Source organism: Solanum stenotomum, chromosome 3 (genome assembly GCF_019186545.1).
Source record: "Solanum stenotomum isolate F172 chromosome 3, ASM1918654v1, whole genome shotgun sequence".
In the NCBI taxonomy this organism is placed as follows: Eukaryota; Viridiplantae; Streptophyta; class Magnoliopsida; order Solanales; family Solanaceae; genus Solanum; species Solanum stenotomum.
Genome location: NC_064284.1, coordinates 5,407,614 through 5,433,948, shown reverse-complemented (window position 1 = coordinate 5,433,948; position 26,335 = coordinate 5,407,614). Strand labels below are relative to the sequence as shown.

Here is a 26,335-nt window from a genome sequence, read left to right as displayed (position 1 = left end):
GATTACATTAAAACTTTTCTAATAGCATAGATAACTACTTATTCCATCTCAAATTATCTGAAACAGTAATTAAGAGCGTTTATTTATTTAAAATCAATGATATATGAACAATCATAGTAACATTTTGAAGTGTTTATAGTTTCAATAACAATAAATAGGGATAAGGGTCTGAAAAATATCATAACTTTGGTCGGATTTGCTGTTGCGATACTAAACTTTCATGAGGACCTATTACCTCCCTAGACTATTTAATACCGTATTTTTTACTCCTGAACTATTTAATAGTGTACTTTAAAGGTATATATGTGCTCACGTGGACACATTACTATTTATAATTTTGCATTATTTTTTATATCCACGTGGGCAAATATATATGTTTAAAATACAGTATTAAATAGTCTAGGTAGGTAATAGGTCCTCATGAAAGTTTAGTATCGCAACAGCAAATTCGACCAAAATTGAGATATTTTTCAGACTCTTATCCCCAATAAATACTAAGAATAGAATTGGGATAAAAAACTAATTTTTTTCTTCTAAAACGATATATTTTGGGACAAAGGAGTAGCAAGCTGAGTCACAAATTCACAAAAATGTTGGTAAAATATGATGCTCTCAGACAACAATTCCTCCATAAAAGATAATAAATCCAACATTCAAACAACTTGAATCCAAGCAACAATACTAAGAGCACATTTCGAAATTCGAAAGACTATATAATAATTTAAAACTAAAAAATTAAAGCATAAAGCAATTAAAGTGCACTTCATTTAGATTCATCAGGTAAGGTTGCAAGCCAAGCAGGAGGCTGCATCCCAGTTTGTTCCTGCACTGTTTGAAGCAGAGGAGGCAGCATGCGGTACAAACCCGCAACATCCTTCAATCCACTCCCACCTTCACCACCATTCCTTTCACCTCCATTAGCGCCTGACCAAATGCTAATCTTTGGCTGCATACCGTTCACTGCTTGAGCATTGAGTTGGGCAATTTCCTTATAGATACCGTTATTGATCATCAAATAGTCTCTGAGAGCAGAGTAATCGTGATTCAATTCCTTGAGAATGGATCCTAAGTACATGGCTTGTGCTTTTCCAATCGCTGCTACTCCTTCCGCTTCCTTTTGCTTTGCATACAGTTCACTGTTTGCAGCCTGCTGCCGAGCATAGAGGTCAGCATCTGCACTGGCTCTTTGTGCCTCTGCTTTCTTCTGGCTCTCGAATAGTGCAGCTTCTGCTTCTTTCTGTCGCTTGTATAATACTGAGTTTGCCTCTTGCACCTGTTCAAATCAACATGTATAACTCTCTTTCAGCAACCAAAACAATGTTACTACAAACTAAGTTTCAATGCAGCTAAACAGTACACATAAATTGAGACGGAGGAAATACCTTAATATCGTATTCAACATTAGCCTTGCTGAGAAGATCAGCCTTGAGCTTAGCAGTCTGAGCAAGAGCTTTCTTCTTTTCCACTTCCATTTGCAGCTCTGCCTCTCTTATTGCCACCACCTTCTCAGCTTCCACCTCCGCCAGCCTGGCAGTCCGAGACCACCCGGCTTTCTTCCTTGCCAGCTCAGCACTTGCCTCAACAACCTCTGCTTCTTTTTGGTTTTCAAATACTCTAACTTCAGTCTTTACTCTAACTTCTTCTTTTTTGCCTTCTCCTTGCCTTCTGGTTGATATGATCATTGTCTCAGCATCAATCTTAGCAGCATTCTGCTTTGTTTCTCCATCTCTTTGCTTTGAACCTATCTCTCCTTTCATCCTCGCCTCTGCTACATCTATCTATAGGAAGAGAAAGCAAAAACAATTAACAATGAATTACAGATATTTATTTATATGAGTGAATAGGTTAAAACCTTCCTAAGCTATCACCATTTCGCGAGTTTCACATCTTAAGTACTATTCGGTGTATGTTCCTCACTACAATGCCTTTAATTTTGGATTAAAACCACCAATTGAATATAGCCAAATGTTGGGATAATTTGATGAAACAGTTCATGGGTATGTGAACAGTCAATAATATAGGTAGGAAACGCGCAAAAAAACAAGAGATAATATTGTAGTTACTGTGATACATGTATGAGCAATATATATACATGAGACATTAATTTCCCTCATTCAATCTTACACATCATAAACAACAACATACCTATAAAGAAATCAAGAATAAATAAACAAAATAGAGATTGACATGCACCTTAGCTTGGTTAGCAGCTTCCATCTGAGTTTTTTGTCCAAGGTAAGAGAAATACTCATGGCCAGGTACATCTACAAGTTGTTTAACATTAGCATTATAGATATAAAGCCCAAATTGATTCAATTCAAGTTGCACTTTCTCAAATACTTCTTTCTTAAACTCTTTAGTTCCCTTAAAGATCTGTTCCATAGTCATTGAAGCAGCAAGAACACGCGTTTCCCCCTCGATAATTCCCTTTACAAGTTCTTTAACATGATTTGAATTCTTGTCATGATTAGATACAAGCTGTGCATACTTAATCAGACTCTCATTGTTTTCGTCCATTTGTGGCCCAATTGTGAAAACAGCAGGGAGAACAAAAGGGAGTTTTTCAGCACTCATAGCTTGAACTTCGAACGAATAGTTGACAGGTGATATATCAAGCCTGGTGCATTTTTGAAGGGGCCATAAAAAGTGCTTCTTCTCCAGTCTAATTTCTTTTATGCCACTTCCGGTGATGGCAAGTATCTCCGATGGACCAGCAACTATATACTGTGGAATACCCATTGTTAATTACAGAGATCGATTTGATGATGACAGTTTCTAGGGTCGTGTAGAAATTAACAACAAAAATCGAAATATATATCGGAGAGTCGTGTAGTCCTAAACGTGGTGGAATACTAATAATTACAATGACGAAAAAAGTGGGAAATATGAATCCTTGTGCTGCAGTGATTACAGAAGGCAGAGACGGTTACGTATGGGACGAGACTCCTTTCTGTTACCTATTCTCTCTATTTTCTATTTGGATGGAAGCTACATACCGTAATTAAAATTAAGGTTTTAATCATGATTAAAATAATAAATAATTTTTATATTTACTTTGAAAAATCTTAGAAACATAAAAAAGGAAAAACCTGTTTAAAGAAAGAGCTCGTAGCGAATAGGAATACAGAGAAATTTTAGTTATATTTAAGAATGGGATAATTTTTAGCTAGAATAGTGGGATTGACAATTTTTAAAAGTAAATAAAGAAATTATTAATTATTTTAATCCTGACAAGAACCTTGATTAAAGTAATTAAAACTCACCCTTTAATTTTTAAGTATTGGAAAGGTGTTGAAGAGATGAAAAATACGTCAATATTGAAGTAGTGTTTATATCAAATTAATGTATTATTTTTTGAAAAAACAATAGTTTTTGAAAATATGATCAAGACCATCTCATTAGATCATGCAACTTAATTATAAGTAATGTAACGAAATAACTATATACATAAGTTAATTATTATTTACTCATAGTTATATAATCAAGACACACGTCATGCATTTATTGATTTGACGTGAATAAGTGGGTAAGTATAGGTAGGTTTTGTGCTTTTTGGATGTCCACCTTTTACATGCACCTAGGTGAAATCCGTTTTGCTACCATAGCCTTTAACCAATTCATAACTTCGTATACATTATTTCCAAATACATGAAAAAGCAAGTTCAATCCAACCAGCACAATGCAAAATAGTAGTAATTCATAATTCAAAACCAGAAAATTAAAGCATAAATAATAATCCATAGCAAACTATAAAGTAACTTAACTAATGTGCACTTCATTTATGGTCAGGCAATGTCGCAAGCCAAGCAGGAGGCTGCATCCCAGTTTGTTCGTGCACAGTTTCAAGCAGAGGAGGTAACATGCGGTACAAACCAGCAACATCCTTCAATCCTTCGCCACCATTGCTTTCAGTGCTATTAGAGCCTGACCAAATGCTAATCTTTGGCTGCATACCTTGCACTGCTTGAGCGTTGGTATTTGCAATTTCCTGATAGATACCGTTGTTGATCATCAAATAGTCTCTGAGAGCAGGGTAATTGTGATTCAATTCCTTAAGAATGGATCCTAAGTAAATGGCTTGTGCTTTCCCAATCATTGCTACTCCTTCCGCTTCTTTCTGTTTTGCATACAGCTCGCTGTTTGCAGCCTGCTGCCTAGCATAGAGTTCAGCATCTGCATTTGCTCTTTGTGCCTCTGCTTTCTTCTGGCTCTCGAATAGTGCAGCTTCTGCTTCTTTCTGTCGCTTGTATAATTCAGAATTTGCCTCTTGCACCTGTTTAAATTACTAACATGCAGTTAATTAGAACCTAAAAATTGAAATGTAGTTCTGAAATAGTAATGCTAATGTTAGGGAGCGTATTAAAGAAAAAGAAATGAATTTTGGGACAAATTAAGTAGAAAAAAAGTACTACTTACCTTAATATCATATTCCACAGTAGCCTTGGTGAGAAGCTCTGCCTTGAGCTTAGCAGTCTCAACAAAAGCTTTCTTTTTCTCCACTTCCATTTGCAGCTCTGCTTCTCTTATGGCTACCGCCTTCTCGGCTTCCACCTCCGCCAGCCTGGCAGTCTGAGACCACCCTGCTTTCTTCTTTGCCAGCACAGTAGTTGCCTCAACAACCTCAGCTTCTCTTTGGTTCTGAAATATTTTAACTTCAGTGTTTACTCTAACTTCTTCCTTCTTTCCTTCTCCTTGCCTTATCGTTGATTCAATAAATGTCTCAGCATCAATCTTAGCAGCATTTTGCTTTGTTTCTCCATCTCTTAGCTTTGCACCTATCTCTCCTTTCATCCTCGCCTCCGCTACATCAATCTATCACACACGAAACAAATTAGGAGATTTTGCAGAACTCAATAGCTCTGCCTCGAAAAAATATATTTGTGTTTACGTACCTTTGCTTGATTAGCAGCCTCCATCTGAGTCTTTTGTCCAAGGTAAGAGAAATACTCATGGCCAGGAACATCTACAAGTTGCTTAACATTAGCATTATAGATATAAAGCCCAAATTGATTCAATTCAAGTTGTACTTTATCAAATACTTCTTGCTTAAATTCCTTTGTTCCCTTAAAAATCTGTTCCATTGTCATGGAAGCTGCAAGTACACGAGTTTCCCCTTCGATAACTCCCTTGACAAGATCTTGTATATGAGTTGATTGCTTGTCACTATTAGACATAAGTTTTGCATACTTAATCAAGCTCTCATAATTCGTCTCCTCCAACACTTTTGGCCCAATTGTGAATACCGCGGGGAGGTAGAAAGGGAGTTTTTCCGCGCTCATAGCTTGAACCTGGAACGAGTAGTTCACCGGGGAAATGTCAAGCGTAGTGCATTTTTGGAGGGGCCATAAAAAATGCTTCTTCTTCAGAAGTATTTCAGGTATGCCATTTCCCGTGATGGCAAGCATTTCCGATGGGCCAGCTACTATATACCTTGGAATCCCCATATCAGACTATAGATGATGATTGTTATAGAGAGCGATAAATTAAGAATATTGAGTTGATGATCATGGAATTAATGTGATGGTTTGTATATATAGAGTGGGGAAATACTGTAGGAAGGAGATTATTAGATGTGAGTACGAAAATAGTGGAAATGAAAGCATTTCTGTTGAGAGTTTTAAGGCTAAGGGATTGTCCTTCTCTGGAAATTTCATCATTTCGTCCCTTAATTAGACCCGTGACTTTATAGTGTAACTTAATTTTCAAGTATATGTAAGTAGTTGCGAAGATTAATATCAACAGAATCAGGCAACTTAGAGTTTTTATTTTCTAAAATTACTCAACTAAATAGTAATTTTTTTCTTAAAAAAAACTCATTATGCTTCTTCTCCTCCTTTTCGTTGAAGTAGATAAGATATGTCATATGTGTAACAAGTAATTTCTGGCTTATGCCTATTGAATAGGAGTATTTGTTTTTATTCAATTAATTAATATTTATTTAATTTAGTTCCATAAAAACTTATCCATTGAAGAAAAGAAAAACAGAAGGTTGAGATTTTTGTGCAACAACTTAAGTTACTGATTTTGATAACTCTTTTTAGATAAAATTTAATAGTTGAGTTAAGTTTTGTGATATATTCAAAAGAAAAAGTCCAACTATTTATGTCTTCTATTTAAGCAAGTGTAATATAGTAATATTAAAATGGAGAGGCGCTAAGTGATAAAACATGTATTTAAACAATTATATATATCCAGTCCAATGAATGATCCTTCCTTTGTATGAGAGAAGAATTTCTTTGATTACAATTCTTCCTTGGCATTATTTGATGTGAAATTCAAATAGGAGATAAAGGAAGCTTCCGTGATCATAAAAATTATTTATCCCAAAATATTTAGATTTGTTGTCACAAGCACACAATTTCTTCTTAAAAAATGAGTGACCTTTCATTATCTACTGTTTTCGTAATCCCAAAATATTTCGATTTATAACTTAATATAATACTTTAATAAGTACCAAGATGGATTGTTGAGCTTTTGGGTTTAGAGGGCATTTGGGAGCTTTTAATATAATTTTCATTCGAGAAATGGTCATTTCATAAGTTTTCAGTTTCTAAAAATCACCCACCAGTTACCAGTAAGCAATATACAGTATACACCACTCAGGAGGAATTAAAAAACATGTGATTCAGCTAGGCGCTCTGGCTTTTAGAGTAGCAGGTACTTCATGAAATTAGTCGAGATGCATGTAAGATGATTTGAATATCAGTTAGTTGTGGTGCTCAGATCAATTTACACACACCTCAACTAATTTTAAAGACGAATATGTCTTTTTAATACCGAGTTTATTTGAACCCCATACTTAACCTCTCATATGCTTAAATCTTAATTGAGACTTTTAGGTTAGGGATGAACGCATCATAAGATGATTTTAGTAATCAGCTACATTAATGAAAGAATGGTCTCCTTATAATATCTTTATATGATCTTGGACAATTTCAAAATTTATTCAAGTGGTAACAGAGTCACGCCCCCTTATATAGGCACCCAGACTTTGCCTGGCGTGAATGCACCAGGGACGGTAGGTGGGAGTGATGAATGTGAAGCATCTCACATCCCACATTGGTGATTAATGGGTGATGGGCTCACGACTCGAACTACTTTGTATATTTGCTAGTAATAAATTTTGATTAATGTAGTATTTATTATTGTGTTTTACCTTATGGGTTATGCATTATTATATAATTTCACGGCTGCTATATATTTTTATAACAACTTTACACTATAAACATGGGGAAAACGAGCTTAAGTTAACTCATTTTGCTGGGGCCATACAACCCCTTCATTCCATCTCACGCTTTTAAAGTTTGGTGAAATTGCACTTTCTATAAACAACATTTAATTCTATAAATTAAAACTCCATTTGTCTTAACTCCACCATTATTTTTTCATTTAATAAACCAAAATAAAACTGCCATTTCTTTGTTCAGAAAACAGAGAAATTAAACCATGTCTTCTTTTCCATCCCGCGCTATGGCCCCAAACTTCGATGAGGATCGATCGATGGATTATTCAAATCCGTCGAACACTTGACGAAGAATTCAGTGAAATCCAGTGTGCATTTTTAACGTCCCTAATGGTTTCGGACCCTGATTCTTACGTACCCCAAGAAGTTGCATTAGGGCCATATCATTATTGGCGTCCAGAACTATACGAAATGGAGAGGTATTAGAGTACGTTTGTTATGATATCATGTTGAATTGTCTGAACCAAAAAAAAAGTGAGGACGTTTTTATTAACTTAATTATGTCTTTAACAGATATCAACTAGGCGCTGCAAAGAGAACTCAGAAACAACTCCAAAACATCAAATTGCAGCATCTTGTTGAACAGCTGACAAAGTTGGAGTCTAGAATTCGCTCCTGTTACCATAAGTAGTTGAATTTCAATGGCGAAACTTTAGCCTGGATGATGGCTGTTGACGTCTCTTTTCTACTCGAGTTCCTTTGAATTTATGCTGTTAAAGAATGTATGGTTCTAACACGAGCAATTTCTTACTCGACGATGTCACATTTAGTTGATGTTTCTCTTTTCTACTGGAGGTAATTTTATGAAATTTAGTAGCGTATGACGCGTCAGGGCCATTGGTTTTTACTCGTTACACGGAGTTAATGAATGGGATTATTGACACGGAAGAAGATGTAGCATCCATCGCTTAGAGAAAGAGCGATTGTATGTGTTGAACCGTTTGAAGAGCGATGCTGAAGTTGCGAATTCGATGAGTAAATCAGTGAAGTTAACAAAAGTTGGATAAAGTGATTGAGGATGTTAACAAGTTTTATAATGGAAGAAAAATTGGGAAATACATGAAGCATTATGTGTTTGAATCATGGCAGTTTCTCACATTCTTGGCTGCGATTATGTTGATGACTTTGCAAGCATTTTGTTCAGTTTATAGCTGTGCTCGTGTATTCCGTATTCAAAACTCTAGTCAATAACAACATATCCAGTGTAATCTCACAAGTGAGTTTGCCGGGATAGATATGTCGCTTCCATATCTTTGTGGGGGTAAAGAGACCGTTTCTCATAGACCTTGAACTTGAATGTATGTATGAAGAAATGCTGAATTGAAGGATGATTTGTTGTATAGTATTATACTATTTAAGATTCTTCTATTGATGATCGTTGGGAGCATGTTGAGTATTTTACTATCTTGTATAATCGGGTTAACCTTGTAACTTTGTTTTTATTCATAGGAACTTTATATTTGTTTTTAGGAAAACGGTACAGTTAAATTTACAATAATCTATATTTCATTCATTAGGTTCTTAAATATGCTTGTAAAGAAAATAAGCAAGCTAGTAAGTCCGTATGGAGTGGTAAATGTCCGACCAATCTCTGATACGACATCGTTTACGTAAACAAATTACAAATGTTATAAAGTAAAGACTTAGTAAAATATCTTGGTCAATTTATCTTTAATCCTAATAGTTAATCAACTTCAAGGATCGTCATGCTCAATCCTTTGAATGTTTAAAATTATTATGTCAAGTCTATAGTTTGAGGCTTAACCTTGTGCCTTGACTCGAGGAGATCAAGACAGGATAGAAGAATCTTTCTGAAAATTGACTTATCATTTTATTTTTAATTTAAATTTTTTAATGTAAAAATTGACTAAAGATCACCAAAACATTGTGATATTTATCATATCATAATGTCTTTTAATATTTTATGATCGGAGAATCGAATTCTCACTAATAAAATAAAAATTTAGATAATTAATCTATTAACTGGGTTATTAAAATTTTCTAAATCATAGAGTTAGCAAAATTAATATCAATACTAATAATATCACAAATAAAGTTGGTTCATTGCATTAATGAAATATTACCAACTCAAGCCAAAAGTCCCATACTAACTTCACAACTAATTGTCCTCTCAACTACTCACTCAGTCATCATTTTTACCTGTTCATTATTTTAAAAATAGTTCTTTATTTTAGTTTTTTATTTTTAAAATATAAAAAACAATTATTTTCTCATATTTTATTCTTAGCATTAATTACTTATTTTCTAAATTATTTTTAAAGAGTTTATACTAAAAATCAATTTATAAAAGTAGTATGATAAAATAATTGTGTCAATTATTATTTTCTTAATAAATGTCTCAAATTTAAATATGAAAAGTAAAAATAAATAGAGAAAACAATACATTAGAGAAATCAAATAATTACATTTTTTTCCTTTCTGATAAAAAATACTCCATATCTTTTCTCGTAAATTAATTATATATTACAAGCATCTAAGGGTAAATCTCCTTTCGGTAGATAAAATTTCACCTACAAGATACACCATGTGATACATTACAAACATTTAAATGATTCAAACAAATAGATCACATTAGTATATCTTATTTATTCATCATAACACTTTATTCATGTACTGATAAACTTATATCACATGTAAAAGCCACTCAAAAAAATTCAATGAATTAATTATACAATAATATATACATCTATGATCTAAGGAGATAATAATAATAATAATAATAATAAAAAATATTATTATTATTATTATTATTATTTTAGGTCAAAATTTGAACCCAACTAACACAACATCTTACGTTATCCCTCCAACGTAAATGTCACCATTACTAAAATCTTCAGAGACCAGTCTTTTAACGATTTCGAACTAGTCATCAAATTAAAAAATATATACTTAGTTTTATGACAATTTATTTGTCTTCGATTGTGGCGGCAGAAAGAAAAATATACCACAAGCTTTTTCATTTTGCTATATATTACCTAATTTATCTATTTAGAAGTTAGTGTACTGGCTTTTCTCTCAATTGTTGAAAAGTATATATTGGCAAATATATTTCAAAAAATATATTGTGTACCTGAATACTAAATAACATATATGATAACGTAAGATATATTAAATGTGTTGAGATTTAATTTGAAAAATATCTCAAAACGTAAAATATAGTAATTCCAAATTAATTCTTCGATCCTTGGCTGGATAAGTATTGTCGAAAAAATTATTATACTTCTACGTTAGAAAAAAGTATTAGTACTATATAGACGCATTTTTCATTGTTCAAAACCTTAGATAGAAACAAGGTTCTTTCATTTTCTTCTAAGAAAAAGGATTTTGGATTCTAACTAAATATGATACAATAGGGACCAGGAATTAATTATTAGGGCTTTCCATTATGAAAAATTCAAAATATGTATAATTTGAAAATCTGATTTAAATTATTCTTATAGTAACAGATTATAAATAAATCATTTCAGTAAAAATTTGTAATTATATTCCTCTATTTATATAATAAAATTTCTCATATAACACTTATATATGTATTCCTCCATGCTAATAATATAGATACTAATTAATAAATTAAATTATTTATTTTATAGGGAAAATGATCTGAAAAATACTCTAACTTTGGCTAAAATTGTTGTTACGATACCAAACTTTATGAAGAACATTTTACCCCCTGCACTATTTAATAGTGTATTTAAAATGTATATATGTGCATGTGGACATGTTATTATTTATAATTATGAAATATTTATGATGTCCACGTGATCATATATATACCTTTAAAATACATTATTAAATAGTGTAGGGAGATAAAAGGTCATTTCCAAAGTTTGATATCGTTACTGCAATTTCGATCAAAGTTAGAATATATTTCAAAAATCTTTTTTCCCTATTTTATATAAAGGAAGGAACATATATCTAACTGTATGGTTATTAATCGATAGTATATATCACTCAGGAGCGAATTTATAAGTAAAAATTAGGACACATAAATTTATCATATCTTTATAAAATTATATATTTTTAGATATAATATTAGTTATTGACATTTATGCAATACCAATACTAAATGATCCTCTTAATTGAAGATTGACTAGGTATCAATTAATACTAAACTACTTTTCCCCATCTTTTAGATTTGAAGGGTTGACTAGGGATCAATTAATACTAAACTACTTTTCCCCCATCTTCTAGATTTATATCACTATCTATCCTAGCACTCTTACTTAGATTTTTTATTATGATAATATATTATATACTTAAACGTATATATATATACCAACAAGTGTTTTGGTAGAATAGTAAGTACTTTTTCATTTTTAGTTTTCCCCTCAAAATAAAATTGTGTTTATTAGTGATTTTCTCGAAACTTTTCAGATCGAATAAATCTTACACATCTTGAACCTTAGTTATGTACTTTTTCAAACGTGATTCTAGATTATAACATACAATAATGTTGACCATATACATCAGGCATATTATATATTTGACCCTAATCTTTGATCTACTTCAAAGATATCGTCATGCTGAAGACTTGGAATACTTAAATTATACTAGTATATAAAATTATATATTGGACTCGTTATTCAAACAGTTCGAGGTTTAGCTCTTGTAAGTAGTATTTCAACATTTTGGTGGACAAATGGCATTATTTGTATAAAAAGTGGCAACTCAAATGAATGGCTGGCAATATGCATGACAAATATTTCACAAAAACAAACCACTTGTCATTATTTGAACTCTCTTTATAACACCACCTATAAATATGCATTTCGTTCCATTAGAATGCACCAAAAAATATTTTCTTTTCCATAATTCTCTCTTGTTTTTAGATTTCTTTCCTACCCTTTTCAATTAGCCTTTGCCTTAATTTCATCCTCCTACTTGCTAGTATTAATAATTTATTTACGACTTTTATCGAAAAGGCTCTTTAAAAAAATAGACTATAATAATTTCTTCTTAGAACAGTGTCCAACAGGACTTTTACTCAAAAAGGCTTTTAATAAAAATAGACTAAAAACAGAAAAAAAAACTATGTGATATTTATGATACAATCATATAAAGTGGATAAACTTCTCATAGTAATATTTTTTATGGGTTACAAATAAAGTAGGCCAATTGCATTAATTAAATATTACTAACTCTATCAGTCTATCAATTTGTAGGGACAGACTTATACCTGGCTGGTCTTTAATATAGAGTGCAATTTCACTTCAATAAAATTCATTCAGTTTCCAAAACAAACACCATGGTTTCCGGCGACTGTACTTCGTTCGGCGGTGCTATTATTCCGATTAGATTGACCCTTACCCACTCCCGGAGTTGCATCAAACAGCTGAAGCATTACTTGCCGGTTTTCTCTGAAATCTCCTCCTCATCGGAGCAAATCGCCGGCAGTGAAGATCTTTTAACTGAAATATTCCTCCGATTACCCCCAAAATCTCTACTTCGTTTCCAGTGCGTATCTAAACACTGGCTTTCTCTTATTTCTAGTGCTCATTTTCGTCGACTCCATACTCGTCGGAATGCTACCTCCTCTGCTTCCACTGTCGGCGTTTTCTTGTGCCGGCACCCAAATTATGATTTTCTTGCTCTTCATGAAGAACGAATATCTGAAATGGATCGGATTTACAACCGTTTATCCGATTCGCGTGGTAGCAAAGTTGTGTGTAATATTAATTCTTGTAATGGGCTTTTATGCGTTGGTTTTAAATCGGATGATGCTAAGACGGATTTTTATATTTATAATCTCACTACCGGTCATCATAGATTTATTCCGGTGCCGGAGACCATGATAGTGAAAAGTATGAACTTAGCATTTGATCCCAACATATCCGAAGATTACTATGTTGTTTGTGTTTGGTTCTCTGTTTCTGAAAATCGACTCTGTTTCTCTGTGTATTCATCCGGATCTGGGATTTGGAGGCATTCGAATGAGCACTGTAATAAAGTGGACTTATGCAGCTATGGTGGGGTTTTCTGGAAAGGGGCTGTTCATTGGTTTAGCCAAACAAGCCCCTTTTTGTGCTTGCAAGTTGATACCTGCGTGTTTAAATCAATGCCTAGCACCGATATTCCTGAAGGACAGTGGTACAGAAACATCGAGTATTTCGGAGAATCGGGTGGTCATTTACATCTTATTGAGATTCATAAGCCTCAAGATATAGAGTTTGATGTTTTGGAATTGAAGAGTGATTATTCTTGTTGGTGTGTGAAGTATCGAGTGAATCTTGAATTTTTGACCAATTTGTATCCGATGATGGTGAATCAAGAAGTGTATCCTCCTGAAGATTACAACTTTCCATATGCATTCAGTACCCTCTGTTTTCTAAGAGATGAAGAAAACAGAGCAAGGGTATTGATATCACTTCCAGGGAAAATTGTTGTGTTTGATATACATAATGGGATGGTGAAAGAGCTAGCTGATATACAGCCTGATTCTTTCAGAAATTTCATTGGTGGTGCACGGTATGATTGTTTTGATGCCTATAAACATGTTGAGACACTCGCTTTTGTTTGAGTTTCTTGTATTATTTTTTTCTAGGCTTCAATAAAATGATTGACATCTTGCAATTCTTGTATGCCCTGTTTTCTGATATTCAAATTAATGGAGTTTGAGTACCTTAATTAGTCTGAAGATCTCAATTGGTTTCGACTTTGGATGGTGGTCATCACACGAATGACGTGAGATTGATCTTCCTTCCACACTAATGTCAAAAGGGTAAGTCTCACAGTGAGTGATGGTTAATGAGACGGATAATTCATATAAAGCTTGGTCAATTCTTATTCCTAGTTATTTTAGGGTGTGAGTTAGACTCAAAATCTAATTTTATTGACATACTGGTGATGCGCCAAATCAATAAATCGGAAAAGGGTTAAAATTACCCTTAATCTATTTGCAATAGCTAAGATATACTCTTAAACCATATTTCGGCTCCAAAAAACTTTTTCATCAAACTATTGGGTCATACCTAGCCTTCTAGTTAACGGAAGTATTCATGTGTGTGTTAAATGTTACATGGACGCCACATGAATGCCACGTGTGCACGTCAAACAGACTCTACCTCCACATAGATGACTACGAAAAAGAGTCAAAACTATCTTTAAACGATTCGAAATAACTTAAATACATCCTTGAGCTATATTTCGGCTTAAAAATTCCCTTACCGTCTAACTATTAGACCACACTTGCCCTTGTGTTTAACGGAAGCATCCATGTGTGTGCTAAAATGTCACATGGACTCCACATGTGCACGCCAAACACACCCCATCTCCGCATAGATGACTTAAAGCTTTAATTTCACTATTTTCCCCTAATTTCATCCTGAAAAGTATATTTTAAACCAAAAAAAGAAAAAAATATTTGCGGAAACTTGTATACGTAACCGAATGAAGTAGAGAAATTACAATTTGATGACCATTTCAAATACAATAAAAGAAACTATCTAAGGTATAACATAAACACACTCATTTTAATTAATCAATTAACACTAATTTATTGTTTTAATTTCTCTTAATAAATTAATTTTGTTTAAACAAATCTTAATTAGCGAAGCTTTCTTGTTGATTAAACTCATGGCCATGGCGCAAAATAGCAAATGTTGTAAGAGACCTAATATACTTATCACCGAAACTCCAGGCACAAAAAAAATGACTACGATGGCTTCCCTGGCGGTGGTGACCGAGCTCCGCCATATCAACGTCAGCGATTTGGCTAATGAGGAAAACTTGACGAACGGCTGGGATGACACATTCGATTGCTACTACATCAATGAAGACCTAGTAAGTCTTTATAGATTTCTTAATTTTATTTTATTTTTTTACCAATTACCCTGTTTTTGTTTAAGTTTTGAGCTTTTGTGGTCCCTAATCCAGAAGATGCTCTAAATAATTGTTAAGGAAGTTTTAGATTTTGTGGAAAGTTAAAGAAACATTCAATATAATAGATGATTTAAGGATTAGACAGCAGAATTAATTTGAATTTTGTTTAAGTTGTGATTTTTCAAGTACAACTTATTAGTATCGGAATAAAATGAAACTGAATTGAGTCAATGTATATTATATATTCATATAGATATACCCAAATAAGGAACAAATAAAATGAGGGGGAAAAGAGTGAAATTAGGGTTTTAAGTCGTCTATATAGAGGTGGGGTGTGTTTGGCGTGCACATGTGGAGTCCATATAGCATTTTAGCACACACATGGATGTTTTTGTTAAACAGAAGGGCAAGTATGATCCAATAGTTAGACGGGAAGAACATTTTTTAGTCTAAATATAGTTTGAGGGTATATTTAAGCTATTTTGAATAGTTTAAGGGTAATTTTGAACCTTTTCCATTTTTAAATTAAAAACATGTATCGTTACATATAAAATAAAATAAAATTGCAAATAATTATTTATTTTTTAAAAAAAATAATCGTATGATCAAAGACCTCATTTCCTTCTAGAATGAATTTTCATTTCACGTGATGGTGAAAGTGAAACGTGGAGAAAATGTGTCCGTTGAGTACATTTTTTTCTTGTCCACAACTGTAGGGACGTTTAAAAAAAGGACCACTTTTGGTACACAATTCTGAAATGAATTGCCACAAAAAATGTACTAAGTAATTAATTACATATTGTCTTGCACTACCTACTAACCATTTCAATTATTATTTCATGGATGAATGGGTTTCTTACTCCACATTCATAGGATTTAACGTAAACTATATATGAAACAAAAAAAAAAAGTACTCTCTTCATTTTTAATTTATTCATTGATTTTAATTTGATATGAAATTTTTAAAAAATACTAAAGTTTTTTAAAAATTGTTAATCTTAATTTAAATATATTATGTGAAAAATTAAAGAATAATACATACTTTTTAAAATAAATTTTAAAAAATAAAATAAGAAAAACAAATTAAATAAAGAGCTTATAGATTATTTTTTTGTCACATCACATATGGGGCCTCTTCAAATTATTTGAATTTCTTAATGTTGTTTGGAGTGATTAGTGAATAGTGATATCTTGATGGAGTAGAATTGTTTAATAAATAAGACAAATATGAGCTTGGTAGTATATATATATCAAATTTCCTTCTAGAATGAATTTGCATTTCACGTGGTGGGTAAGTGAAACATGGAACCAACGAGGTTGTGCTGGAATAGTAACTATTTTTTCATTCTTGATAGAGTTGAGTCTCTTTGATTACGGAGTCGTTTTTATTAGATAGCGCTTTATCGATAATATGAAATTTTTCAGCACAAATCTAAATTTAATCAGATATTAATATAGATGGTAGTAACTTTTTTTCTTGTCCAGAAGTGTAACGACGTTTAAAAAAGGACCACTTTTGAGACACAATCTTGAAATGAATTGGCGCAAAGAGTATACTAATTAATTACATATTGTCCTATTATATACGTTTAATTTCAAGCTACTTGCACTAGCTGTTAACCATTTCAATTATTTCATGGATGAATGGATCTTCTGACTCCACGTTCATATGATTTAACATAAATGTACAAATATACACACACAAAATATTAAACTCTCTTCGTTTTAATTTATTGGTTCATTTTGATTTGATACAAGTTTTAAAAAATAAAATAAATTAAACAAAGAGAATATAAATTATTCTTGTCAGTTGTCACATCACATACGCGGCCTCAAATTATTTGGGTTTCTTTAATGTTGTTTGTAGGCAGTAAATCAGTTTAAATAAGTCAAGTATGACTCTGGTAGACTACTTATATTTTTAAAAAAATATATAAATAACGAATGGGCTAATTTAGCGACTACTTATTATAAAATTCTATCATGTATGAGTGATTAAGCTATAAGTTTGTAGCTGATTTCAATTCTTTTTAATGATGCATGAATTTTGTAATATATAATAGTGTTCTGGAAGCCTTCATTCAATCACGTGTATCGAATAGTACTATGAAATTATTTGCATTTCATCCTTTGGAAAATCAGATCATGAATATAATAAAGATATTTAATTTGCATTTTCATTCGGTGTGTTCGGAGTCCGATTAAATTCGAAGCGCGCGAACCTATTTGGAGGGTGATATTTTCAACAAGATTTTCTTCATACTTTAGACTCAAACTTGAGACCTCTTATTGTGGAATATCCGCCATTGCACCACAAAACATATTGGTATATAACTACATTCATGAAGATACACACGTGAAACGTGCAAACATTAAATTATATTTTTTCTCTTAGGTCAAATTCACATAAAGTGAAGAAGATATTTTCAAACTACTGTTCTGAAAACAAAATATAGGAAAAAGCAAAAAGCAATAGAAATATGATAGATAATTAGCGACATTAGCGTCTTTATCGACGGCGTAATAAAAGAATATATGCTTATTAAAATAGCACTTAAAATTTGATCTTATCGGTGTTAAATGACAAAATCAAGTCTAATCTCATCATTGTTCAATTTAATAATAATAATAATATATACTGTATACTTATTTGAGTACTCTTAACGGAGTACTAATTAAATAAATAAATAAAAAGCAAACATCATCAGAACACGTGAAAGATTAATTACATCCTTTTTAAATGTAGACCATCCCCGTCTTTGAATAAATAATGAAGAGTAAGCTATTGTGCACAAGGGATCAATTATAAAATTGTAGAAAGAATATTTTAGTATCGAACACTATACTGCTATGTCTCTCATATTTAAATCGTGTCGTGCAGATATAATTCGTTCACACTTAGACGAGTTGCGCTTTTTGTATAACAAGACGTGAAATTTCTAACAGTCGTTTGGTAAAGTGTATAATAATGATGTTAAATGGAGTGTGTTACTAATGTTTGTATTAGCAAAGCATGTATTAATTATACATAGATTATTTTTATGCATTGTTTGATTTGATCCATTAAAAATAACATGTATTATATAAAAAAAAATATTTACAAAAATACCCTTCATTATAATGGTGGAAAAGATGTAAAGAAAATTTTGAGGGAAAATTAGGTCTTTAGTCATACTAATGTACGCATTAAAACCATTGACAACATAAATAGCCAAAATTGACATATAAGATAACTTATCAAAATATTTAAAAATAATATTCTATGGATCTTGTTTGTTTGGTATATGCACGACAAATAAACGTTTATTGCTTTTAATAGTTCGTTTTTTTCAATTAACAAATTATGAAGGATTAACAACAAATAAAATATTAACAGTACTTTAGCGAATTGAATTATGATTCATTATTTCGATTTAATTAACCCGTCCATTTTGACCAAAAACAAACATCGAGTAGATTATAACTCAACCTTTTTCCTTTTTTGTATTAATTCGAGTCATTTATTTCACTTAAATATAGCTCAACCATCCATTTGATACCTCTCGAAAATTCTTGTTGGGCTTCCATGAGGCTCGTACAAGTCGGATCATTCTGCTCTAAACTGAACAGATCACTTTTGCCAGCGGCTTAATGGGCCACTCAGTTCTTTTAGGCCCATTAGCGAATATCTTTTTAAAAAGGGTAAATTTTAGGAATCACATAGTTTTAATATGAAATTACAATCTATCCCTCATTTAAATCAAGTTTATAATAATCATTAATCATATTCACTTTTGATCACCAAATGTCTAAAATTCAAATTGAGTTTTGTTTATCATTTGAAAGGGGGAGTCTTGACGCAACAGTAAAACTGAATATATGAGTTGTGGTGTAGTTGTGACACTGTTCTACCCTTAACCAAAGATCTCGAGTTCAAGTCCTGGATATGAAGAAAGTTATGTTGGGAGTGCCACCTTTGAATGGGTCCTGCAATGCACAATCCGAATTTAAGCAGAGCTCTAACACGGACATCGGACACTACGTGGGGAACTAAAAAAGAAAAAAATCTGATTATTAAATAGGTGGGCTTCCATTTGATTTGAGAGTAGTAAACGTTTAGTCGATGGCCCATTTAGTATGTTGCAAGTTGTTTCCACCAAAAATCTTATCTTCTTCTCCAGCATGTCACATGGTCCATTTGTTATGTCTAAACAAAAAATATGTGTTTTTTAGTGGCTGAAATTGCAATTACACTTCATATTCAAAGTTGAGATTTTTACACTATACACAACAATCCATAATAAAAACAATTTAGTCTTTATTTGTTATAATTTACAATAGATAATCAATGAGAAATTACTACTTAATTTTTATGTACATCGGAGATGGCCATAAATAGTTATGGCTAGGCCGATGAAAATATTTTTTTAATTCGATTAGTTAAAATTTTAAGATTTCTTAAAATTGTACTTCTTTAAGAATGAAATAAGCCGTGTGGTTTTGAACAATGGAAGGAACATTATAATATATGGAATATTTGTTACTGAATTTTGGACAAAATGACAAATACTAGTTAAGAAAAATGTATAGAGTAATTATTATAATTAATTGAGCAAGCAAAGCTTTGATTTGAACATTCGGCTTATATTATTTTATTTTATTAAAAGACAAATAGAGAATAATTAAACATTATTTACAATATTGTTAATCACTTCAAGGAAGAGCCATTTGTAAATGGTGGGACTAAAATACGTCTTGCTTTGTCATTTATTTATGTCTGTACAATTTTTATTTATTTAAACTTTTAAGATAGGAACAAGCCAATTTCGATTTAAATAAAAAAAATGAAAAGCTTCAATTACAAGGTAGGATTTACCAACTCCAAAGGCATCAACTTATAATTATGACAGTCAAATGTATACTAGCATAAAATATAGGTTTTTTTATTTTTCGATACAGGTGGGTAATATTGTTTTGGTCATGGACTTACCTGCTCATATATTTTTCCAATTGATAAAACAATGAAAACTATCCAATTCTAGCCGAATAAAAATAATTTTTTTGAATACAAACCATGCTATAACTTTATTATTATTATTATTATCAATATAGGAGCAAATAAATAGTCATTAATAAGGCCAAAATGAAGGTCATTAATATGGATACATTGAAGTTAACCTAAAAAATACATCACTAAGTTTGAAATTGTGTAGGCCGAGTAGCCGTTATCTGTACGCTGAACAATCAATAGAGTAAGGGCCCCGTTAGGCCAAAATTATGAAATTTATTTGAAAAAAAAAAATGTTTTTATTGTCAAAGCGAAAAATAATATTTTAAACTAAAATTATGTTTGATCAAGAATACAATTTGGAGTAATTTTTTTAATCAATGAGAGTGATTTTGAGTAAAAACATTAGCATTTTTCTTGTAAAATTTTTATAGTCAAACATAATATTAGAATACAATTTTCTAAAAAAGAAAAGAAAAGAAAAGATATTCATATAAAATGATCGATAAGAGTAAAAGATATTCACAATGAAACGATCAAACGACCACAAGTTTTTCATAACCACTCAGAAATCACTACTTCGGTGAAATATATATTGATACTTTATGTCTTGAGTTTTACAGATCAACAAGTTTTAATAATGACTTTATTAGTGTACTTAAGCATATCTCAAGTTAATCATGAATTTCACTATAGCAGACGGTTACTTGAAACCTAATCTAGTTAAATTACTCAATTAATTGGTCAAAATTCTTCATGCCAATAACATTTGGTTCATGACTAGGAGTTGCACTAGTGAAGTAGATTTTAAAACGGAAACAAATCATATGTATAAAATAGAGTTTTTATAGTTTGTGTTCAATGAACTAAACGAAAATTTATAAGATCTCATATTTAAATCCAATAGCTTTAACATATTTGTACAATTATATCCAAGTTTTGGTGAATTAAAAAAATAGTTGTGGAGCTCAGGAGCTGTGTGCTGATAATTTTTTTTTTTTTTAATAATCATAATTTATGTGACACTTTTGATTTAATCCATTTAACAAAAATACTATCCTTTATATTAAAATTAATTTAATTTTAAATTTTCATTTTATATTTAATAAGATAATTTATAGCCTAATAAATATTTAATACTTTTCAAATCACAAGTTTCAAAAGTCATGTTTTAAAAAAACTTGTTCCTAATTAGTTCTTTTTAGGCTTTCTACCTCATGTTCAGTATTCAATCACATTATTATCCGATTAAATTTGAATTTACTTCGAAACACGTCAAATTAAAATGGAGGTATAATATGGAGTTTTATAGTATGGAGTATTAATATATCCATAGACAACTGTCGTTTTAAAACCAACCAAAATACGGAATCGAACAAGTCCACCACCTTCTTCTCTTCTCACACGTCTTTGCAGTTTGCACTATGTTTTTTCTTACTTTTTTAAGTATAAAAATTAATGTCTTACTATAATATATAACTATACTATAATCCAAGAAGACAAGGTATATGATTACCCTTTCAGCTTCCTTCCCCAAAAACCACCTTCTTGTACTATTGGATATATCACACAAAAACTCAAAACCCCAACAAGAATTCTCGTAAGTTGAAAACTTGCTAGTCCCACAAAAATTAAGACAGTCATGTCCTACACAAAAATTAATTCAATTCCTCTTACTGTTGCATTTTCCTTGCTCTTAGTATCTGCACTCTCACTTTCATTCGCTCTGGTTGATGGTAAGCCATTGTTTTTTTCTTAAAAGTTGTAATCTTTTTACTAAATTGGGTCTCTAATTCCTAGGATTGTTCTTGTTTTTGCCTTAAAGTTGTAATCTTTTACTAAATGGGGTGCTGATTACCTAGGATTGTTCTTGTTTTTTGCCTTAAAGTTGTAATCTTTTACTTAATGGGGTTGCTAATACCTACATTTTTCTTGTTTTTCCTTAAGGTTGTAATCTTTTGCTTAATGGGGTTTGCTAATACCTAGGATTGTTCTTGTTTTTTCTTAAAGTTGTAATCTTTTACTAAATAGGGTGTTAATGCCTAGGATTAGTCTTGTTTTACCCCAAAAGTTGCAATGTTTTACTAAATGGGGTTGCTAATTGGCTAGGATTATTCTTGTTTTTCCCTTAAAGTTGTAATCTTTTTTGCTAAATTAGAGTTGCAAATTAGCTAGGGTTGTTCTTGATTTTTACCTTAAAATTGTAATCTTTTACTGAATGGGGTCGCTAATTACCTAAGTTTAATTCTTGTTTTGCCTTGAAGTTGTTATCTTTTTACCAAATGGGGTCACTAATTACCTAGGATTATTCTTGTTTTTGCCTTGAAGTTGTTACCCTTTTACCAAATGGGGTCGCTAATTACCTAGGATTATTCTGGTTTTCTCCTTAAAGTTGTAATCTTTTCCTAAATGGGGTGCTAATTTCCTAGGATTATTCTTGTTTTCCCCACTGTTTCTTGTGAGTAGGTGTTGTGAGTGAGCCTACTTATGGCGTGGTTTCATCAGTAAGTAAAAGGTTTCTGGCCGAAGACAGTACTACTGGAAACTCATCTCTAGTACTGGCTGCTGAAAGAACCCATAGACGAGATCCGCTTGAGGATCGGAGTTACTATACTGGTGGATGGAACATCAGTAACAAACATTATTGGGCTGTAAGATTTCTTTTCAGCCTTTAATCATTTATTCTGTTGAAAATTTGGTTATTATTTCTAACATTGGTTGAAGGTTGGTTCAAAATCTTCACATTTGATTATTCTTATGGTTCTTTTTAGCATCGGTTTGGGTGTTTCAGTGATTGTTCATATGCATTAGCAATTGGGAAATGTGATTGTGCATCTCTGTATGGACGAAGAGTTCTAATTCTGATAAGAAATGAATGAGAGAGAGAGAGAATATGACCCCAATAATTCCTATAATTATAACATCCTTTGTACCTTGTCATGCTGTTTTACTGTAAAACTCCTTACGAGACTGGCATATGCCGGATTCTTGACTTAACAAATTACACTCACAGCTGGATTTTTATAGGAGTCTTATTTTACTTTGTACTCTTAGAAATGGATTTCACGTAAAGATGAATTTCTCATTCTAAGGCCATTACGATTTCACTTTCTTAGATTTGTTGCCAGCCCCTATTTGCTTGTTAACTTCATTCAAACAAAATTGGTAGAATTTCTCAGGATGGTCTCTAATGTGTTTTCTGGTTGTTATCATAGATGCCAATATGCCATGTTTTCAGTCATCTCTTCAATATTTTTAGCTTATATACTTGACGACCTAGTGACTATCTGATAAAAAACTTTTCTTGATACAGTCAGTTGCTTATACTGGTGCCCCTCTTTTTGAACTTGCTCTATTCTGGTTTGTGGCTTGTGCCATTTCCTTGCTCCTAGTTTGTATCTGTTGTTGCTGCTGCCGGAGAGGACGTTATGGTTATTCTCGAACTGCTTATGCACTTTCTCTTATTTTTCTCTCCGCATTCACCATTGCTGCAATGTAATCATTCTTTCTCTCTCTCTCTTTCTCTCTCCATCATCTCTTTTTCATTACAAATCGATTCATTGTATGGATTTATCACTAATGTCTGCATTGGTATATCAGAATTGGTTCTATTTTTCTGTATACTGGACAAGGGAAATTTCATGACAGTACAAAACATACATTGGATTATGTTGTGCAACAAGCAGGATCAACAGTTGACAATTTAAGGAATGTGTCAAACATTCTGGCTGTTGCCAAGCACACTGGAATTAGTCAAATTTTTCTACCTCAAAATGTTCAAAACAACATTGACAAGGTTGACACCAAGATTAGCTCGGCTGCTGAAACTCTTGAAACGGAAACTGAGAAGAACAAGAAGGATATCATGATTGTCTTAGACTTAGTGTAAGCACTTCTTGGTTAATTCCTGTGAACTATAGTGAACTTGTGATGTCTAACCAATTGCCATGCTGGTATGCATTGCAGGAGGCGAATTCTCATCATTGTTGCTGCTGTAATGCTTGGTTTGGCTGCTCTTGGTTTCTGTAAGTTCTATGCTCTTTCAAAGTTAATACTCCGTTGTACATATTGACTGACAATTATCCTGTTGACAATCTGCTGCAGTGTTATCTATACTTGGTCTGCAGTTTATTGTATACATGTAAGTGTTATTACTAGAACAAATACTTCTCTTGATAACAAGGAACTGATCATGTTTTTTGAAGTCTAAAGCACTTTTATTATTTTGCAGTCTAGTCATTATAGGGTGGATCCTTGTTGCAGTCACATTTATCTTATGTGGTGCATTTCTTGTTCTTCACAAGTAAGTTATATCGAGTTGTACTGTTATCTGTATCCTATCATGCTTCTACATCTCTGATGTTCGAACCCCTCCATGTCAACCTTCCAGAACAAAATAAAAAGATAGAAAAGACTTGATAAAAAGAGGAAAACTCTACCCCTTTTGCACATCAAATCAATACAGCTGTTACGTTGCCTGTACTAGATATTCTGAAACCTCCTTATGTAGTATTGCCTTCGACATATACGGAATTTTTAAGTGTTGCTTGGACTCTTCAAAAGTGCTGCCGCACCCGTGTCAGATCCTCCAAAAATGCATAGCTTTTTGGAGAATCTGACATACACCCGACAATATTTATCAAGAGTCCGAGCAACATAGATAATAATACATCTTTTCTTTCAATATTGGAACTTATCTTTTATTTTCCACAACAACAATGCATTCTTACTTGTGTTCAGAATTATTCAAAGTACAAACTTAATTTTTAGTACTGTTAGCTTCTTTTTTTGTTTGTTCAGTTATATACTTCCCTAAATTTCTAACGATAGTTTTGTCCATCTTAAGTGCAACGGGAGACACATGTGTGGCAATGGATGATTGGGTAAAAAACCCTTCGGCTCATACAGCACTCGATGATATAATCCCTTGTGTGGACACTGCTACTGCCCAAGAAACATTGTCTCAGAGCAAAGAGGTCACCTACCAATTGGTTGTAGTCACTAACACTATAATCACCAATTTTTCAAACATTAATCCGCCTCGCGGTGTTGGTTACAACCAATCTGGTCCACTGGTCCCTAACCTCTGTAATCCATTTAATTCAGACAAGACAGACCGGAAATGTGCAAGTGGTGAAGTGGAACTTAGCAATGCCACACAGGTATGTGAACTTTTTTCACTCTTAAGAAAATAAACAGTGAAGATAGAATGCTGAAAAAGAACTTCTAGGGAGAACACCATGTCCATGTTTCGCAAATCTAATATCACAGTTTGCATTGAGGAAACAACCTTAATAAGAAACGTGTTGAGATATTTGATACAAACTGGCAAACTGTATTCAGTAACTTCAATTGTATTAATGCAGGTTTGGAAGAATTACGTCTGCGAGGTTTCAGCAAGTAATATGTGCTCCACTGTGGGCCGTCTAACCCCTTCTATGTACGACCAAATGACTGCTGTAGTCAACGTTAGCAACGGCCTGTATCATTCTGGGCCTTTCCTTAAGGAACTACTTGATTGCACTTTCCTTCGAGATACCTTCACTGTCATTCATGACGAACATTGTCCTGATTTGAGCCGATACAGTAAGTGGATCTACATTGGTTTAGCTCTGGTCTCAGTTTCAGTAATGCTCTCACTCATTTGTTGGGTACTATATGCAAGAGAGAGACGTCACCGGAAGTATACCAAACTTGTTGATGCTACATCTGGTCAATAATCATTAGCAGGGAAAAGCCACGGTTGATTTTTCAAATAATTTTTGGACCTCGTAGGTATCGACAAAACGTTCATATATTTTCTTAGGTATATATTTATAGTATGTTATTTATATCTGCAGTATTCCATGCTGTCTAATATTAACGTTTGTTTATTACAATACAAGTCGATTAGAGACTTGTAGGCATTGTTAGATGTTGTTCATACACTATCGAATCTAGATTGATGCAGAGTGTTGTGTATATCAAATTTTGTGTGTTTTATAATGTACCTCGCGTTTATTTCGTATTACTTTAAAGATTAATCAAATTGAATTTCAGAAGAAAAATAATGTCACATAAATTGTGACAAAAAGAATATATATTTTGATTTTAGGATCTATGCTTTGAATTTAGCTAGGTGGGAAGAAGCTAATTAAGTAAATGGTCTAGATCAATAATTGCCTATAATTATTATTTTGGATTAGGTGCGTTATAATGTGCTGCCATAATTTAAGCATTTGCTCTAAAGTATTTTGTACAGGGAAAGTTGTTAGTTGGTGCCTATT

General features: G+C 32.4%; 2 protein-coding genes and 2 pseudogenes across 3 annotated transcripts; 3 read left to right on the top strand and 1 right to left on the bottom strand.

Annotated features, from left to right (window-relative positions):
* Positions 1–736: 736 nt before the first annotated feature.
* On the bottom strand, positions 737–5,497 carry LOC125860086 (uncharacterized; annotated as a pseudogene). Its single transcript, XR_007445809.1, has 6 exons — positions 4,893–5,497; positions 4,417–4,812; positions 3,784–4,273; positions 2,194–2,771; positions 1,383–1,778; positions 737–1,273 (listed from the first exon to the last, which is right to left on the bottom strand). The product of XR_007445809.1 is annotated as an uncharacterized LOC125860086 (transcript).
* A 1,949-nt stretch (positions 5,498–7,446) lies between these two features.
* On the top strand, positions 7,447–8,434 carry LOC125857816 (putative UPF0481 protein At3g02645; annotated as a pseudogene).
* Positions 8,435–12,461: 4,027 nt separating this feature from the next.
* On the top strand, positions 12,462–13,803 carry LOC125859268 (F-box protein At5g07610-like). Its single transcript, XM_049538967.1, has one exon. It carries the CDS (start codon positions 12,510–12,512, stop codon positions 13,779–13,781), a length of 1,272 nt encoding a protein of 423 aa, XP_049394924.1. The 5' UTR covers positions 12,462–12,509; the 3' UTR covers positions 13,782–13,803.
* Positions 13,804–21,450: 7,647 nt separating this feature from the next.
* On the top strand, positions 21,451–26,066 carry LOC125860384 (uncharacterized). The gene is made up of 9 exons (XM_049540329.1): positions 21,451–21,805; positions 22,536–22,720; positions 23,383–23,564; positions 23,670–23,954; positions 24,036–24,094; positions 24,174–24,210; positions 24,301–24,372; positions 24,916–25,231; positions 25,436–26,066. The coding sequence occupies exons 1-9, from the start codon at positions 21,712–21,714 to the stop codon at positions 25,787–25,789; spliced, it is 1,584 nt and encodes a 527-aa protein (XP_049396286.1). The 5' UTR covers positions 21,451–21,711; the 3' UTR covers positions 25,790–26,066.
* The last annotated feature ends 269 nt before the right edge of the window (positions 26,067–26,335 follow it).

What these genes read in the sequence shown, in the direction of transcription:
- LOC125859268 (XM_049538967.1), top strand. Translation starts at nt 12,510, where the DNA reads ATGGTTTCCGGCGACTGTACTTCGTTCGGCGGTGCTATTATTCCGATT.
- LOC125860384 (XM_049540329.1), top strand. Translation starts at nt 21,712, where the DNA reads ATGTCCTACACAAAAATTAATTCAATTCCTCTTACTGTTGCATTTTCC. An exon ending in TTTGGCTGCTCTTGGTTTCT is followed by an intron (nt 24,095 to 24,173) that starts GTAAGTTCTATG and finishes AATCTGCTGCAG; the next exon opens with TGTTATCTATACTTGGTCTG. An exon ending in CTGCAGTTTATTGTATACAT is followed by an intron (nt 24,211 to 24,300) that starts GTAAGTGTTATT and finishes ATTATTTTGCAG; the next exon opens with TCTAGTCATTATAGGGTGGA.